Source organism: Aulostomus chinensis, chromosome 9 (assembly GCF_037954235.1).
Source record: "Aulostomus chinensis isolate RoL2024-O1b breed Wild chromosome 9, RoL_Achi_v1.0, whole genome shotgun sequence".
NCBI classification, from domain to species: Eukaryota; Metazoa; Chordata; class Actinopteri; order Syngnathiformes; family Aulostomidae; genus Aulostomus; species Aulostomus chinensis.
This window is the reverse complement of record NC_141328.1, coordinates 27385151-27401019: the sequence shown is the minus strand read 5'-3', so window position 1 is coordinate 27401019 and position 15869 is coordinate 27385151. Positions and strand designations below refer to the sequence as shown.

Here is a 15869-nt window from a genome sequence, read left to right as displayed (position 1 = left end):
ATTAATCATTCTGAAGGCATGCGTGTGTAGACGACCACTGTCAGGAGCACAGATGAAGCTGAGCTTATGCAGCATTTACTGACAGATTGCTCGAGCAAAGGACCCCTCTGAGTCGCGCTCTTCCTTGCATTACAATTAGGAAGAAACTAAAATTCCTTTTCAGTTTTGGCTCTTCCCTCCTCCACCTCTAATGTTCTCCCACGTCTGTAGCAGTAGACCATGCTTGCTCCCTCAGACGCTCTGTCCCTCCTACCTTGCTGTTTTTTGTGCCCTCTTCGAAAGGGACCTCCATCTGTCCCTACACTCAGCCTATTGTGGTGTCCCAAAGCCCAGCAACTTCCACAATGCAGTGGGCGTGCGGGGGGGGGTAAGGGGGGGGGCAGGGTAAACACGACAGCATCCAGATCCCATTAGAAGCTCTTTAACTCCTACACCCAGAGAACTCAGGGAGGAGAGGGCCCACCCCTCATCCTCATGCATGCTGTCACCTTTTACACGCTCTGTAGGTAATGAGTCTGCAATATGCCCCCATCCTGAAAAGCTTTTATTTCCTATCCTCTATTAGTTATTTCTTTGGCATTGTAAGTTATTCAAACCTCATTTAACATTCTTGATGGACAACCAAGGAACGTGAAACACAGAGCAGTTTTATTTATTACCATGAGGAGGACTATTCCTGTCAGGCCAAAACAGATTTCATGAACTGTGGTCAAGTCGGAAGCATTTTTTTAACGATCTTTTTATACCTGGTTGCTTCAGAGAAGCTTCTCCTATCAACTTCTTTCTCCCTATAACTTCTCAAAACATGAATCTTGCTCTTTTCTATTGTTTTTTTTTCCATCTCTGCCATAATCTCCCTTGCCATCCATCTCTTCTGTCTTTTCTCCACCAGCTGCTCCTCTAGGGCGTCTCCATTTCAGGGTGCTCCACCTCTAAACCTGGGCCTCATATCCCTCGCCTCAGAGGTGTGTGTGTGTGTGTGTGTGTGTGTGTGCGTGCGCACCCTGTGGCCCAGGAGGGGGGGGGGGCCTCTGTGTTCACTCCAGCTTAAAGGCAGAAGGATTACTGGCACACAGACACTGATTAAAGCCTTCCAGCCTCCTATGGCCCCATTAATACAATCTTAATCACAATGCTTTATCCCTCAATCTAGCTCCTATGGATCAGGACCTTTTCATTTTAGAGGGACCGCTCGTGTTTGGCCAGGAGGTTTAATACGCTGCACCCAGAAACTGAAGGTGACAAATGGAGAGTCAGCTTCATGATGCATGCGCTGATATCACTTTAAATACATTCAAATTAACTGACTTCAAAGTTAGTATTTTATTTTGTTACATTTCATCCCATTGCCCGTTGCCTGCTACACTGACGAGCTGATACATGACCTCCGTCTCCCAGGGGACTGAGCTACAGGTCGTGCTCTGCTGGCTGTCGCCACAGACCAAGATGACATTGCAGAGCCTGTGCTCCCATCAGATTACCCTCGTGCCTTTATCTCCAATAGAAGCCACTTGAAACACCCAGTTCCTCACTTTTGTGGTCAAGTGAAAATGTTTATTTCTATCAACATTCTTATTTATGGAGTTTTTAAATTGGTCAACTCACTGAGAACCAGTGGGTTTTGTATGTCTTGTTTCCAGCAGTAAGATATGAACTTAAGAATGTATGATAGTCACGGCTGATCTTAAGTTTCTCTCCACCTCTGTGCCCCATCTTCTTCACATTTGTCCTGTAATCTTGTCGCCAAAGTTATTTACATGGATTATTTCCATATCTACACACTCATGTATTTGGATTCAGTAGATTAATCCGCATACCCCCCCCCCACACGCACTTTTTTTGCCCCACCTCAACAGCGAAGACAAAACAGGCCGTGTGTGTGTAGCTATGTCATTCCAACGCTCCCTGACACACAGCACAAACTTCTGAATGAGGAGCAAGACCTCAGTCACCTTCTGCCCTCTTGCTCTCTTTCCTCTTCTACTTTTTCCCTCAACACACTGATCGCCTTTTCTCTCTCTCAACCCTCTCACATGCTCTCACTCTCCTCTTTCTCTCCTCCCAAATTGGCCCAGCTGTCCATCAGCCCCCCGCAGTTCCCCCAGCTGCCTGCCCTCCCCAAACGAGAAACCCCGCAACAATACGGGTCACAGGTCAAGAGAAAGAACAGGCTGCGTTCACAATGGACCAGTGGCGCCCAGTAAAACAATCATTCCCTTTTTCTCTACCAGCCTTTCTCCACTGTTGCCAGAACTGGAAAAGACAAACCTTTGGAGAGGTAGCTGAAGAGAGGAGGAGGATCTATTGGACAACAGCCTCCGAGGCACCTTCCCCTTTAACAAATGCCTGAAGAACCACGATGATAAACACAATTGTGCACCACACGCTCTTGCCCTCACCACTCATCTTTGCATTCAAACCATTCTTTGTTTATTTCAAGAGCCATCATGTCCCTCATTAAAGTCAAAACTGAGACTTTTGTCACTTGAGTGATACAAATGTGTTAGGAACCCAGACAGTTTACTCAGAGCCAATCTAGGAATAAAGATCCCAACGCTACCTTTTATATCCTCTATATGAGACATTTTGAAAGACCTTGTTTTTTTTGGTTTTTTTTTTTTATTAAAACACAGCTATCATTAGAAACTTTGTCTCTGAACAGAAGTGCGGTGCTTTTCTGTCTTGGGCTCACTGTGGATGATTTGTTGGAAATGAGTTCTTGCCCTACAGTGTTTTGGCATGAGCTGGAGGGGGAAAGGGGGCATGTGCAAGAGAAAGCCAGCGACACTCAGAAAAGCCTCTGTGACACATTCACCTGTTCCCCAGAGCTGTTTTTCCCATGGCCCACAACAGGCTCCCGCTTGACCTAAGAGGAACCCCGGAACACGGCAAGCCTCTGAATGACATCATCAGCACTCACACAAACCTGCAGCAGATAAGCCACAAACTCCCCCCTTTATTCCACTCCTTCAGGCTTCATCGGTTCTGAAACCGTTACACCTATGGTGGCGATCGTGTTGTTAAAATCCGAAACTCCATCTTTGGCTTTTATCCCTGAGTTTGTTTGCTGGCATTGAAGATACTTTCACAATGTTTTCATTATTTGGCTGCACGCCTTCATATCAAAGAGAAGCTTTTCAGCAACTTCTTATAAATCTGCTGATAATTGCTGCATACACAGTGAATGGTAGCACAGAAATCATTACAACTGGAAATGAATTTCCTGGCTTTCTTTTGCTCATCCAAAATAAGTACACGACAAGAGGCTGACAGAAGAAAAAGATTGGCAAACATTGTTACTATGGAAATAGCATATAATATAAGAATATTTATTCAATTAAGTGCGAAACAGCAAAATATTTACAACAGTACAGTATGACAAAAAGTGTGACGCCAAATGAACAAGTACCTGAAAGACCTCAAATAAATAATTTAAATACAGGACAGCTGCCAGTGACTGACAAGAAACCAAGAAGACAGTGAAACAAAAACTGTGCTGAGCAAATATTTCCAAAAAAAAAAAGAGAAAAAAGACAAGACATTATCAAAATAAATATTAAATACAGGTATAAATAAATGCAATGCTTTTCTTATGGCGAGAGGGACAATGGCTGCAGGCCTCAGTGAGCAATTTAGTTTGTGTGACACTTTGATCAGCTTCTGTTGCTTGCAGATCATCTAATAAAGTGTTTGCTTGAATGCTACATTTGGACACTTGATGCGATGCTTAAAGCGTCTTTTTAATTTGGTAATCTGATATTTAATTCCACTCTGTACAAGTGTGTGTGTGTGTGTGTGTGGCGGGGGGGGGGGGGCAACTGAATTTAAAAAAATAAACAGGATCCAAATATCAACACATAATCTTAACAAAACAAATAAATAAGAGTATTAAAAAGTATGGGTGTGTGCTTGTATCAGGTAGATCAAGTTGAGGTGATGAGTCTCTCCGAGTCCTGGACGGCACACATGGGAACGTCAGGACAGTCGGTGCCATGACAACGCTCGAGACAGCAGTTTATTTGGGAGCGTGCTTCTCCAGTTGCGCTCAGGTTTCAAATGCTGCCCATCTGAGAGCTGATCAGGTGAGAGGAAGTGAAGGAGTCAAAGGCCACGTCAAGGGGCAGCTCATAACGTGACGCTTGAAAGAGTGGGTGGCCCTGATGCCCCCCAGGTACGCCACCAGTCATGGAAGTGGGATAATGGTGGGATGAGAGGTAATGGGCATGGTGGCCCGGGTGGGTGGAGTAGTTCCTCTCTGAGTCATGGGGAGAGGGCTCCTGCTTCAGGGCAAAGTTGCCACTAATGCTGAGGGGGGGTGTGAGAGGCCCATCGTATGGTGGGGTACCACTGCTGCACTCATTTGGGGAGGGGTTGTCATAGGCTGGCCCCTTGAATCCCTTCATGTGGAGGAGGTGGGATGCCTCCAGGGAGCCATAGGGGGGGCTGGGCAGGCCTGGGGATGGGTAGCTGAGGGGATTGCCAGTCTGACCCCCCACACCACCTAACCCTGGGCCTCCACACTTGTCCTCCAGCTTGTTGAGCATCATGGGAGTGGGTCCCAGCTGCAGGCAGCCCGCCACTAGGTTACTGGTGGGCTGAGACAGACCTTTGCACAGCATCTCCACAAAGCAGTGGCTCTCTGGGGACTGGCCACTCTCCAGCACCTCCGAGAGAGCCCAGATGTAGTTGCGAGCCAACCGGAGAGTCTCAATCTTGGACAACTTCTGTGTCTTGGAGTAGCAGGGCATCACTCTGCGTAAATTATCCAGGGCATCATTCAGCCCGTGCATTCGTGAACGTTCTCTGGCGTTGGCCTTCATGCGGCGGGCACGAAACCTCTCCTGTCGAGCTTTGGTCATCTTCTTCTTCTTAGGGCCTCGTCTTTTGGGAGCCTTCTCTCCATTTGGTCCAGTCTCCTCCTCATCATCATCTTCCTCTTCCTCCTCCTCCATATCCTCACTACCCAGTTCTGTGCAGGAGTGAATCCGGCTCCCTGCTATCAGGCCATGGCGCCCCCTCATCTCTGGGCTTTCGTCCCCATCCTGAGAGCTGCCGTCCTCCTCCAGCCAGCCGAGGGAGCTCACCAGGTCGCTCACATCTCCACTCTTCCCAAAAGGTTTGGTCATCATTTTGATCTGAAGAGGAACAAACAATGTCAATAAACCTCCAGAGTACAACATCTGTAAAAGTTATTACATGAAGCTTGAATGTTGAGCTTTAGAACTGTGGTATCGCTTCTCTCCTTCCTGGAGCTGATCCAGGGCGTCTGTCTGACAACAACGTCCTTAAGAAGACGCGGCTCTGTAATTATTTCAACGGTATTAAATTGTGATATTCCAGCATTAAGGATGTTTTTTTGAACGATGCGACTGAATGATCCCCCGCTGTTCTGCTGTGGGCATGACAGCAGAGACGCTGTCGATCTAGGACACCGCGGGATTTGCTCAGCAAAATAAAGCTCAAAGATTAAATAGGCAACATGGAAATCAACAAACATGCGGACGAGCCGCCCACGCGCGCTTCTCCACGCCACAAACCAGGGAAGTGTTCAGGTTTGCTGTCGTTAAATCTTTAAATCTCGTAGATTAAACTCTTACATGCAAGGTTTGTTTCAAAGAATAAATACAAAACCGTACTGTATTATTTTAAATGTGAAAGGCAGACCCTGTAGGCTGAATTTGCTATTGTTTTTTGTTTTGTTTTGTTTTGTTTTGTTTTTTTAGCGAGGAGAGGGGGGGGGGGTGTCCCAGATAATTATTGTGCACTAATGCGTAAAAGTGGGACAGATTGCTGTCATATGAATTCACAACTTTGGACATGTTGTGTCTGGAGAATACCGATGGTGCATAAATGAGAAACCAAATACTTGAAGTAGTAAGTAGTATAAGAGTGTTCATCTGATTCAGCCAGCTGATTTCATTCAGAAGCACCTATCAGGTAACGTATGAAGAAAAAGTCAACTCACCTATTTGGATTCAGGAGTCAATCTGCAACAAAAAAAACCCCACAAAAAAAAAGCTGTCTCGTTTATCTTTTAAGGCAGCAGTACGCGTGGTTAGTCCAGAGGTGTTGCGTTTCTCTCTCTGCGCATCTGCCAGTGTCCCAGACTCAGACAGCCACGGACGCGCGTGGAACCTTCATCCCCGGAATGACCATGATCGGGCTGATATGTTTGCTTTTTTAGCCACCTAAGCCCCTCCCTCCTGCGCCCCACCCGCGAGCGACCCATCCAAAACGCGCGTGGCAGTCTCGTGGCCCCCCTTATAAGTTCCACCCTGCAAATTTATGAGGTGATGGAAGGGGGGGGGGGGGGGAGAGAGAGAGAATAGAGCCAGCCCGCGAGCATGCGTAATCAGAGATGTAAATGTTGTAAAATAAAGTTTCAGGAAGGGTGAAAGTAGGTAGGAACGTGTCCTGGGACGCTAAGGTTCAACAAGCACGTCCGAGGTTCCACTGGAGGACGAGAACCCACGGAACCTGCCGTGCATCGAGCACTGTGTCTCTGCACCGCGCGTCGCAGAGACACCCGCGCGGCTCTATCCTGACCTGCCGCGCTGGCCTCTCAGATAAAAGTGTCAAGCCAACAACCCCGCAAACAAAAAGCCCCGTGTTCATTAGCGAAACGTTGCGTCCCACATTTTTTATTTTCAATTTTTACATCGTAACATCTTCAAATCTGCTTTGAGGTTTTGTGGTTAAGCTGATCAGCATCTAGAACGGTGACGCGTCCTGGGTGTGAGCGGACTGATGCGCCTGTGGAAGTCTGGATCCAGCAACCTCCATGTGCTGTTTTTTTATGTTTTTTTTAACGCCATCGGCGTGTTAACTACATTAATCGATTGTCAATCTCTTCATTAGTCGGTTAGATTAGGAATTTTCCACTTAATTACACACACACAGTGTAAGACCCGCTCGCGCTGGGTTCAGAGACGCTCCTCCATGTGCGCAAGTTTAAGTGATGTTGACAGCTTGGTGTGCGGAGAGCAGGTGTGTGCGTCACTCACCCTGCCGCTCAATTGTTTTCTTCCATCTTAGCGTCTTGTTCTGTCCTCAATCCTATTACTGATTCGATTGGTGCAGTGGCGGACAGACAGGTAGATTTAAAAACCTGCGGGACATTTTAAACCCTCGGCCTTTGGGAACTACAGTACAGTACAGCAGGATCCGGACATCTTTCTTTTTTTCCGTTTCTTTCTTTCATTCTTTATTTCTACCTGTCTTTCTTTCTTTATTTCTTTCTATCTGTCTGTCTGTCTTTCCCTCCTCCCTGCACTGGAGGGTCTGTGTAAAACTTGTCAGCTCAGTAAAAACTTGACTAGACTGTTGTTTTTACATTGATTGCACCTCCGTATTGAGCCCGATGTTTGTTGTCCCCGGGTTTGGACGACAAATGCCAGGGCATAAAAAAAAAAAAAAATCCAGCCCGCCCGCCAGCCCTCGTGCGTGGCGAGCCGCAGCGCAGCGGGGGTCTATTGTCATCACCGGCCATTGACGAGCCTGGGTCTCGCGACTCGCACGTGCCCCCGGATTGATCCCATTGTGCGCGCAATTGCGCACAGCTGTGCACGAGACCGGACTTTACCAACCGCACCGTGGGCTCTCCGTGTTTACGTGTACGCGGAGTACACACACGCGCACGCACACACTTCAGTGTCTAGAGAATAAAATATGATCACGTGACAAATCAACAACGTCGTGCAGAAGCGGGCACTTATCCAACGATTTATTGAACAGACCCCGACAGATGGCTGGATACAGGAAGCGTTGGGGGGGGGGGGGGGCATCTGTTGCTTGGATGCTCACGCGTCACTCGGTCGCCCAAGATGAGGTCTCGTGCTGAAACAGCATTTATCCACCCCACTAACGGCCTAATCACTCCTGGTCAGTGCACTGGCCACAAAGACTTGTGGGTTGAGGGGACCCTGCTCTGTGTGTGTGTGTGTGTGTGTGTGTGTGTGTGTGTGTGTGTGTGTGTGTGTGTGTGTAAAACTCAGACATTGCATGTGTATAGCAACAACAACTCCAGACCAATGTGATGTGCCTAAAACTCCCCAGGTACATTCATTGTCCCCCCCCCCCCACACACACACACACACACACAAACTGCACCCCCCTGTCCCCTGAGTGAGTGAGGCCTCCACCACACCTGCAGCCTGCACAGGGAATTGGAACCTCACAGTCTCCCACAATCCCCGCTGTTTTCCCAGATGACTCATCCACTAACGGAAAGGGAATTGTGTCCTGCTCCCATTTTACGCAGCCAACCTCCTGGGGTTGAGGTCGTGGCGAGCACATCTGATCTGAAGCAACTTTTGATGAGTTTACATGATTTTAAACTCAATGCTTGAAAAAGTAAAGTCTCTCGCAGGTTGAACCCTCCCCCCACCCCCCCTTTCATTTCCTACGTGTGATGTGAAGGAAAAAATACAGGAGTTTCTGGTTGGATTTTAGTTTTTTTTTTATATACGTGAAATAAGATTAAGTCAGATACTCTGCTTAAGCTCTTTTAAAGATGGGACAGCGAGTCTTACAGGATCTATTGAAGTTCTGTTGATGCTATTAATGCGGATAACCCCCTTCCTCACAAAAACACTGCCACAAGTGAGTTGTCTCACACTCTTGTCCCTCGGGACCCAGAGTGGAATGGGAGGGATTCGTGCGCTATGCTGACAGATGGGTCCTTGTTCCTGTCTTTTTCTTCATCTCCCTCTTTTGCTGAAACACACACACACACACACACACACACACCAAGACTGCACGAACACAATAGGAATTAAAGCTCTACACACATGCTCCCTGCACCGCTCCTGAAAGCTGAACCCCTTGTAGTGATCATAAAAGATGGAGAGAGCACGGATTTGTGAGAGGGATGGGCGTGCTAAGCTGTAGGGGTGAGGTGGCACAGAGTTGTGAGATTAGGGTGATGATTGTGTTGTTGCCAAACTAAAATTAAAAGTTCGGTGATGCGGGGGTTTATTTGTTTTCATTTGACATTTTATCTAAAGACTTTTATAGAATGAAAAGTTTCCAGACTTGTGCATGTTTCTGTTTTCTATGCTTTACAATAGTGTGTGTGTGTGTGTGTGTGTGTGAGAGAGAGAGAGAGAGAGAGAGAGAGTGTTTCCCCCTGTGTGCAGCGGAGTCAGTAGGCGGGCAGTCTCTCCCTCAGGAAAGTCTGCTATGTGACCGTATTCAACCTCAGTGAGCAGCAAATTGAGAGAACTGAGCCCTGGGACTTCACACACACACACACACACACACACACACACACACACACACACACACACACACACACACACACACATATAACACATATATATATATATATATATGTATATGTATATATGTATATATGTATATGTATATATGTATATATATATGTATATATGTATATATATATGTATATATGTATATATATATATGTATATATATATATGTATATATATATGTAGATATATATGTAGATATATATACATATATACATATGTATATATACATATATATACATATATACACATATATACACATATATATACATATATATATATATATGCATATATATAAGTAGTTCTTTTTGATAACATCCTCCTCAGTCAAAAACGTTAAGTCTTCTTTGAGACTTCTGCATGAATTGAACCTTGAAAGTTTTCACACCAACAGTTAATACACACATACACTCATACACTAACACATAAGACACATGGTCGCAGTTTAAAAAAAAAAAAAAAAAAAAAAGGTCATGTGAAGAAACCCAGCAGCCAAGTGGATCGTGATCTGTATCTGTTTGAACAGCAGTATTTAAAACCTGGAAAGCGGGCTGCCACATCCGCATGATATCACCGACATAAGAGGCTCCAAAGTGTGTTTTGGTCAAATCTAAGAGCGCATCATCCAGGCAATATGAGCGGATTGTGTGCAGCTTATTCCTTTTTCCTTTGGGCTAATGGGTCTGGAAAACATTCCAGTCGCAGAGATAGCTACAGAATGGGAATCTTGCTTGGGGGCAATTCTCACTAAGTGGAGAGAGAGCCATTAAACAAAGGTGCCTGTGGTTTCATATTCAGGATACTTTACAACCTCCATCCCAGGACATCAACAGTGTTACTGGGTGTGCTGTTAGACGGGGCAGCCGAGGGGGAGGAGGATCCATCTGCCATGCTGCAGTCCTCAGGGAGCCGGGCATATCCCAGGGGTGTGTTGGAGAGAGAGGGGCTGAAAGGATTACACCCAACCACTAATCAACGGCGGTAATCTGCGGGCCCCCATACAAAATCCCCTCCGATCCAAACAACAATTTGGGACAAAAACATAATACCTCAGCGAATGTGCACGTCGAACTGATGTCGAACAACCTGGCAAACGCAAGGACAAATACAGGTGATTTTTAATTGGAAGAATGGAGTGAGGAGGTGTGATTGGCAAACAGCCATAGTGTCTCTGTGATCAGGTGCAAGTGTCCCACAAGTGGCCCAGTCTGATTCCCAGTGTGACCATTATGCAAATACAGCAAGGAGTGAAGCCTACAACATAAATTAGTCTAACGGATAAAAACACTTCTCTAATGACATCAGACTGTGACAGGCTTTTCTTGGGTTGCATCTTTGTGTACGTTTCACAAAATTACAAAATATTGAAACACACGTCTCCCGCCGTGTAATCAGATGTTTTATTTATGTCGTCAAAAAAGTCTTGAGGATGAACCTCCAACAGCTGATTTCATGCTGTCACGTGACCTTATTCAGAGACAGCGGGACCCTCTAGGTGCAAATGCTGAGCTTTTGCTGCGGCAGGTCTTCCCATCTTGGCTGAGAATAGCAAGGAAGCACTCTGCCACTAGCTCCGTGGTCCCCTGTCAGTATGGGTTTTTGATGTCAGGGTGGGGGTCTGAGCCTGGTAGTGGTGGGTTTCAGGCTCCGCCGGACTATAGAAGATGCTGCTTAATGATGATGCCAGTCCTCCAGGGCATAGGGAACTGAAGCATCCTGGTCTGCATCTCCTCTACCTCCTGCAGAATGCCCATTGGCTAGACAGCCTCTAAGCTCCCCATCCCCACAGCCTCATTGTTTAGTGGCCCCGCACTGTCAATATTAAGCCTGGCTAATGTGATCTAGAGGCAGCTGGAGCAGCCCCGATTATTACCATGACACAGCCAACTGAGGGGTGTAATATCATTAAAAATAAATCAGGTGGTTTGGAGATTTGCTGTGGCAGGAGGGGGGTGGGGGGGTTAGGGGGGTGACTTTGAATGACATTAGGTGGGAGAACTGCCATAATTTCATTAGTCAGTTGGGGAACCTCAGAGGATCTGTTGAAACATTTCCTTTAAGTTGCAGTAATTGAATCAGTATTCACAACAAAACGTCGGAGAGGAAATCAGAAATGTAATTTCTCCAATTAAATGTCCAATAATTTAGGAACTGAATTTCAGACATGTTTAGTACCGTGCAGACACCTGCGTATCATAATAGGATAATATTTCAATTTCCTAATTACTGGCTACAGTAGGTAATCTATTTGAAAGCAGACATATAGGATATTGCTGTGTTATTAGCCTCTTGTGGTGGATTATTTGTTGGGAGATGAGGAGAAAAACGTGAGGCTCTGTTAATCTCCTTAAACTGTTTGACACTGAGCTGTCTGCTCGCCAGACTCATCACAATCAGCTGCTGGAGGGAGCTTAACGCTTCAAATCAAATATTTAAAAAGCTCCTAGATAACCTCACCGTGCACTGAGTTATTTCATTTCTGGTTATTGTCAGGCTGTCCCGGGGAAGGCCCTTCCTCCTCATTCCTGCATTTCGTTCGATCCGGGGTCAGAAGTGCCGTTGGTGTCGCAGCGAGGGTCTCATGTCGTTATTGTTTTGAATCAGGAGGCACGTGAACGCTGATTTCAAGGCCCATTGAGCGCGCGATGGATTGTGCACCCAAATCAGCTGACTGACGGGTGGGGAGCATTGATTATCGGAGGAGCGCGTGCGAGTGACGCCGGGAATCAGAAGACGTTGAAATTCAACACGTTGCCCCTCGAAATACCGTTGATCGATGTTTAGGTCTCACACTCTAGAGCACAATTTAAAAAATATGAATATAAATCAATGTCGCAATCATACTTCAATATATTAACGTTAGGGATTAGATTACCAGAATTGGTGACTGAAAAAGAGCCGAAGTTAATCACTTTATCCACATTATTTTATTGATCGCATGTGTTCTTCATTGTAAAATTGCTGTTGTTGATTTGCAGGATCTAAAACTGCTCCGAGGATCATTGACAGGTTTACAGGGATTCAGTATTCCGTTTGTGCAATTGTGACATCTAGTGGTGACATTCTAAACTGCAATCTCCATTTGGTATGGATTCCCATTCCTGATTCAATTTGTGGAAATATTTTGGGAGGATTACAAGAAAGTCTCTGTTACACATTTTATTTAAAAGGAAAAAAACATTACATTTTCCGTAAAACTCCGTAGAATTTGTAAAACTTGATCGGAAGGTTTGTGTTTATCCAACAATGGGTCTATATGTTTGCTTTTATCTTTGCGTCATGGCCATGATCCTTATCTGCAATGAATAAGTTTATCAGCGCAGGAAGTTAACCTTTGTAGGGTTGTGGTGGTGGCCCCACCAGCAGATTTGATCCTTGTGCAGTGACTCCATGGCTACGGCCTTGCTTGGCTTGTAGTGGTCCAAACAATTGAAGGTAACAAATGTAGTGTGTAGAAAACAAGTGTAACATGCCCATGTATGTACAATCGTTACCAAAGGCCTCTTAGTGTGGAAACATTTCATTCAGCCTGAAATCACAGCAAGTCCACCGGAACCAGCAGCAGAAAAGGGTCATGGCAGCCAGAAAAGGAAAAGCCTTGTAACATTGTGGGTTCTTGATGACAAACTGTATTTGTTCATGATATCCTAGTACCGTTCAACACCTCCTCGTAGTTGGCCTCACCTCCGTGTATGACACTGAGCCCCTCTTGTCGCTGGTTCACTCCCCCACACTTCTGACCCAAATAAAAACGTGTGCTTGGAGTCATCCAGCTGAGCTCTGTTCTTTCTATTTCCATCCTCATCCTTATTCTACACTAACGCTTTCATCTCCACTCCTCCTACACTCACTCACATGCTCCTCCATACATCCACCTCTGCCTCATCCACCAGCCAGTCCCTGAGCATCATCAGCCTCATCACCCTCCTCATTCTGCTGGCCCCACCTCTCCACGCAACCGACACACTTTAATTCACAGCTTCACATCTCCTCTCAGCAGTTCTCCCAGCAGCGGGACAGTTACATCCAGGACAGGTTGGGATGGCTCCTAAAAGAGAACCCTCCATTAAGAAGTCTCCTTCACCTGTGACCCAACCCAGACTGGGTCCCCCGTTTCCTTGCCTGCCTGCGGCTCCTGCGGCTCCAAAACCGGAGCAGAAGCCGCGGATGCTGCGTCCCTCAGATTCGCCATTTGACCCCAGTACTTTGGAGGTGAGTGGTTGAAAGTGCTGAATGCTCTTTGTGGCAAAGCTAATGTGGGACATTCATACATTTCTATGCCAATTAAATCAATTTCAGGCTTAATGTAGAGTTTGATCACCCAAGCCAACATAGTCAACTGGAGACAGACAATAGCTATTTGTTATCAGCTGATGCAAAAACATCACATGGTTATTATCTACAAGGTTGCTTTGTCTGACTCTGACGCTAACCAGAGAGAAAACGCTGTGAGCTTCAACGTTACAGGGAATCTCAGCTAAGAAAAGAAATGGGACACAGAGAGTGAGGCCGTCAGTCAGCCACCGGCCTCCTTAGGGAAGAGGCCGCCGCAGTTTCCTGTCACAGTTTTACTTAGTCGCCTTTCCCTTGTGGCCTACAAGCGGCAGCAGCAGCTGCAGCCAGTAAATTAATGTAAAAGGCTGCAAGAAAACAACTTTTACTGTCCATTTCAGATTTTGCCAAAATTATCATTCAACAGCAATGACACTGCAGGGTTTCTTCAACAACCTGTGAGATACATCACTCACAGAATCTGACCAACATATCAGTGGGACAGACTGACCTGCAAACTGGTGGAGGTCACTGTTGCTGTCGTACCGTTACAAAGTACTGCATTAATAAGGCTTGGCGGTATCCAGTAGATCTGGTGTCAGGATCAAGGAGTTACAAGTCCTGTCTGTAAGACTAAACCGAGGGTTAAAAACCCTCATATGTATGATAATTTTTTTTCTGTAAGGCCCAATGAGTTCTGATATGTAACTCTTTGTCTAAACATCTCCCACAGTCAACGTCTTTGCTGGACATTTCTAAACAGATCACATTAGAAGACAACTTGTGATAATAAGTAAATGATAACAACAGCTACTACAGTGGGAAACACGGCAAAAACAAACGTTTTCATCACGGCCAGTAAAATAGGCTCAGGTGCTCTGACCCCTCTGGAGAGGAGAAGAAAAGATTAAAGATTAACTTCAACCATTTGTCATGTCAAACCTCTGATGCCCACATTAGACTTTACACTAATGTACTTTATCTTTGCCGGTGCTGTGGCTTCGCTGCCAACCTCATATGCTTTGTTTGTCATCCTTTGTTTGTGTGCTCTGCATGCAGAGTTGCCAGCATTGTCGTTGTAGCCTGTGAGGACACGTGAGAGTAGTTAAGACGCACTAAGACCCCCGGTTCTGCCTTCAGTGGGGGACGACACTCATGGCAGGAATGAAAAAAAAAAAACCCAACTCATTAGCCAAACTGCAGAAAGTTGTGGAATCATCTGATCGTAAGTAATCGATAGATAATCGTCATTGCTGCATGGCCTGCCACCCTCATCCTTCAGTCACTTACAGCAGTTAAGCCTTTACAATGATTTTCCTGAGTCTTAGAAACCCCCCCCCCCCTTTTATGTAAAACAGTTGCCTTAGAAAAAGGAAGATCTTTCTAGACTTAAAAAATTCCCTTTTGCCTTTCAAACATTGTAAGTCCTTGGCAAACCTCAAATATGGTGAGACAAACAGGAGCATTTGTACTCAAAAGACTGTGCCTTAAAAAAAAAGACCACTTTAATCTTCTACTTCAAAAACCAATATTCCTTTCCTCCAAGTTTTAGAGAGTTATTTTACACTGACTACACAACTTTCAATGACCAGTTGGGGGCAGTAACAGTTGGGGGCAGTAACTGTGTATAAATATTTTTCCAACGTCTACTTAACTTCTTAGTGGTGAATTCAGTGTTTTCTTTTATCCAATTATATTTTCACTTTAATGTAGATGGTCAGAAGCCCTAACATGTCCCCCAATGAATCGTTATGGATTCTGTTGATTAAATTAAGGGTTTTCAAAGTCTGAGGTGGTGGGCCTCCCCTCAGATAAAGTTTGAATTGTGGTACTCAACATGTCCCTCCTTGCATTAATTATAGTTTGGCCCCTGGATGCATGATTATATTTTATTCAGTCCTACAGACATTCAAATATTTAGCCAGGAAAACCAAACATTGCTGCTTTACATAGCCTTGGAGTATACCATCATTTTTTTATTCTATGCATCTCTTAACCCCATCTTCAACCTGATCCCGTATATTTTGGCTGCTCTACATGACTGCTGTTTCAGAACCAACACTCTCTCGCCCGACTGAGCCTGCCCTGAAACTGCTTGTGGAGGAAACCCCGGGGAGGCCCGCCTCATTCTTTGAAAATGTTTGGATTAGAGATTATCTGATTCTAAGCAAAGGAATTATTCCAGTTGTCAAACGCATCTCTCCCCTGATGTTAGCTTGTCCATGGACCTATCAATTATTTTATAAAAAAAAGGAACAATTTTTTAAAGTTTATGGGCGTTTAAACGCTGTATTGTGAACCATGGGGCAAACCTAGCTTTTTTACTCCTAT

At 45.4% G+C, this 15869-nt stretch overlaps 1 protein-coding gene across 1 annotated transcript; it reads right to left on the bottom strand.

Moving 5' to 3' along the window:
- Positions 1-3310: 3310 nt before the first annotated feature.
- Positions 3311-6190, bottom strand: neurod4 (neuronal differentiation 4). Its single transcript, XM_086212800.1, has 2 exons — positions 5966-6190; positions 3311-5135 (listed from the first exon to the last, which is right to left on the bottom strand). Exon 2 carries the CDS (start codon positions 5127-5129, stop codon positions 4053-4055), a length of 1077 nt encoding a protein of 358 aa, XP_086068926.1. The 5' UTR covers positions 5130-5135; positions 5966-6190; the 3' UTR covers positions 3311-4052.
- Positions 6191-15869: the final 9679 nt, after the last annotated feature.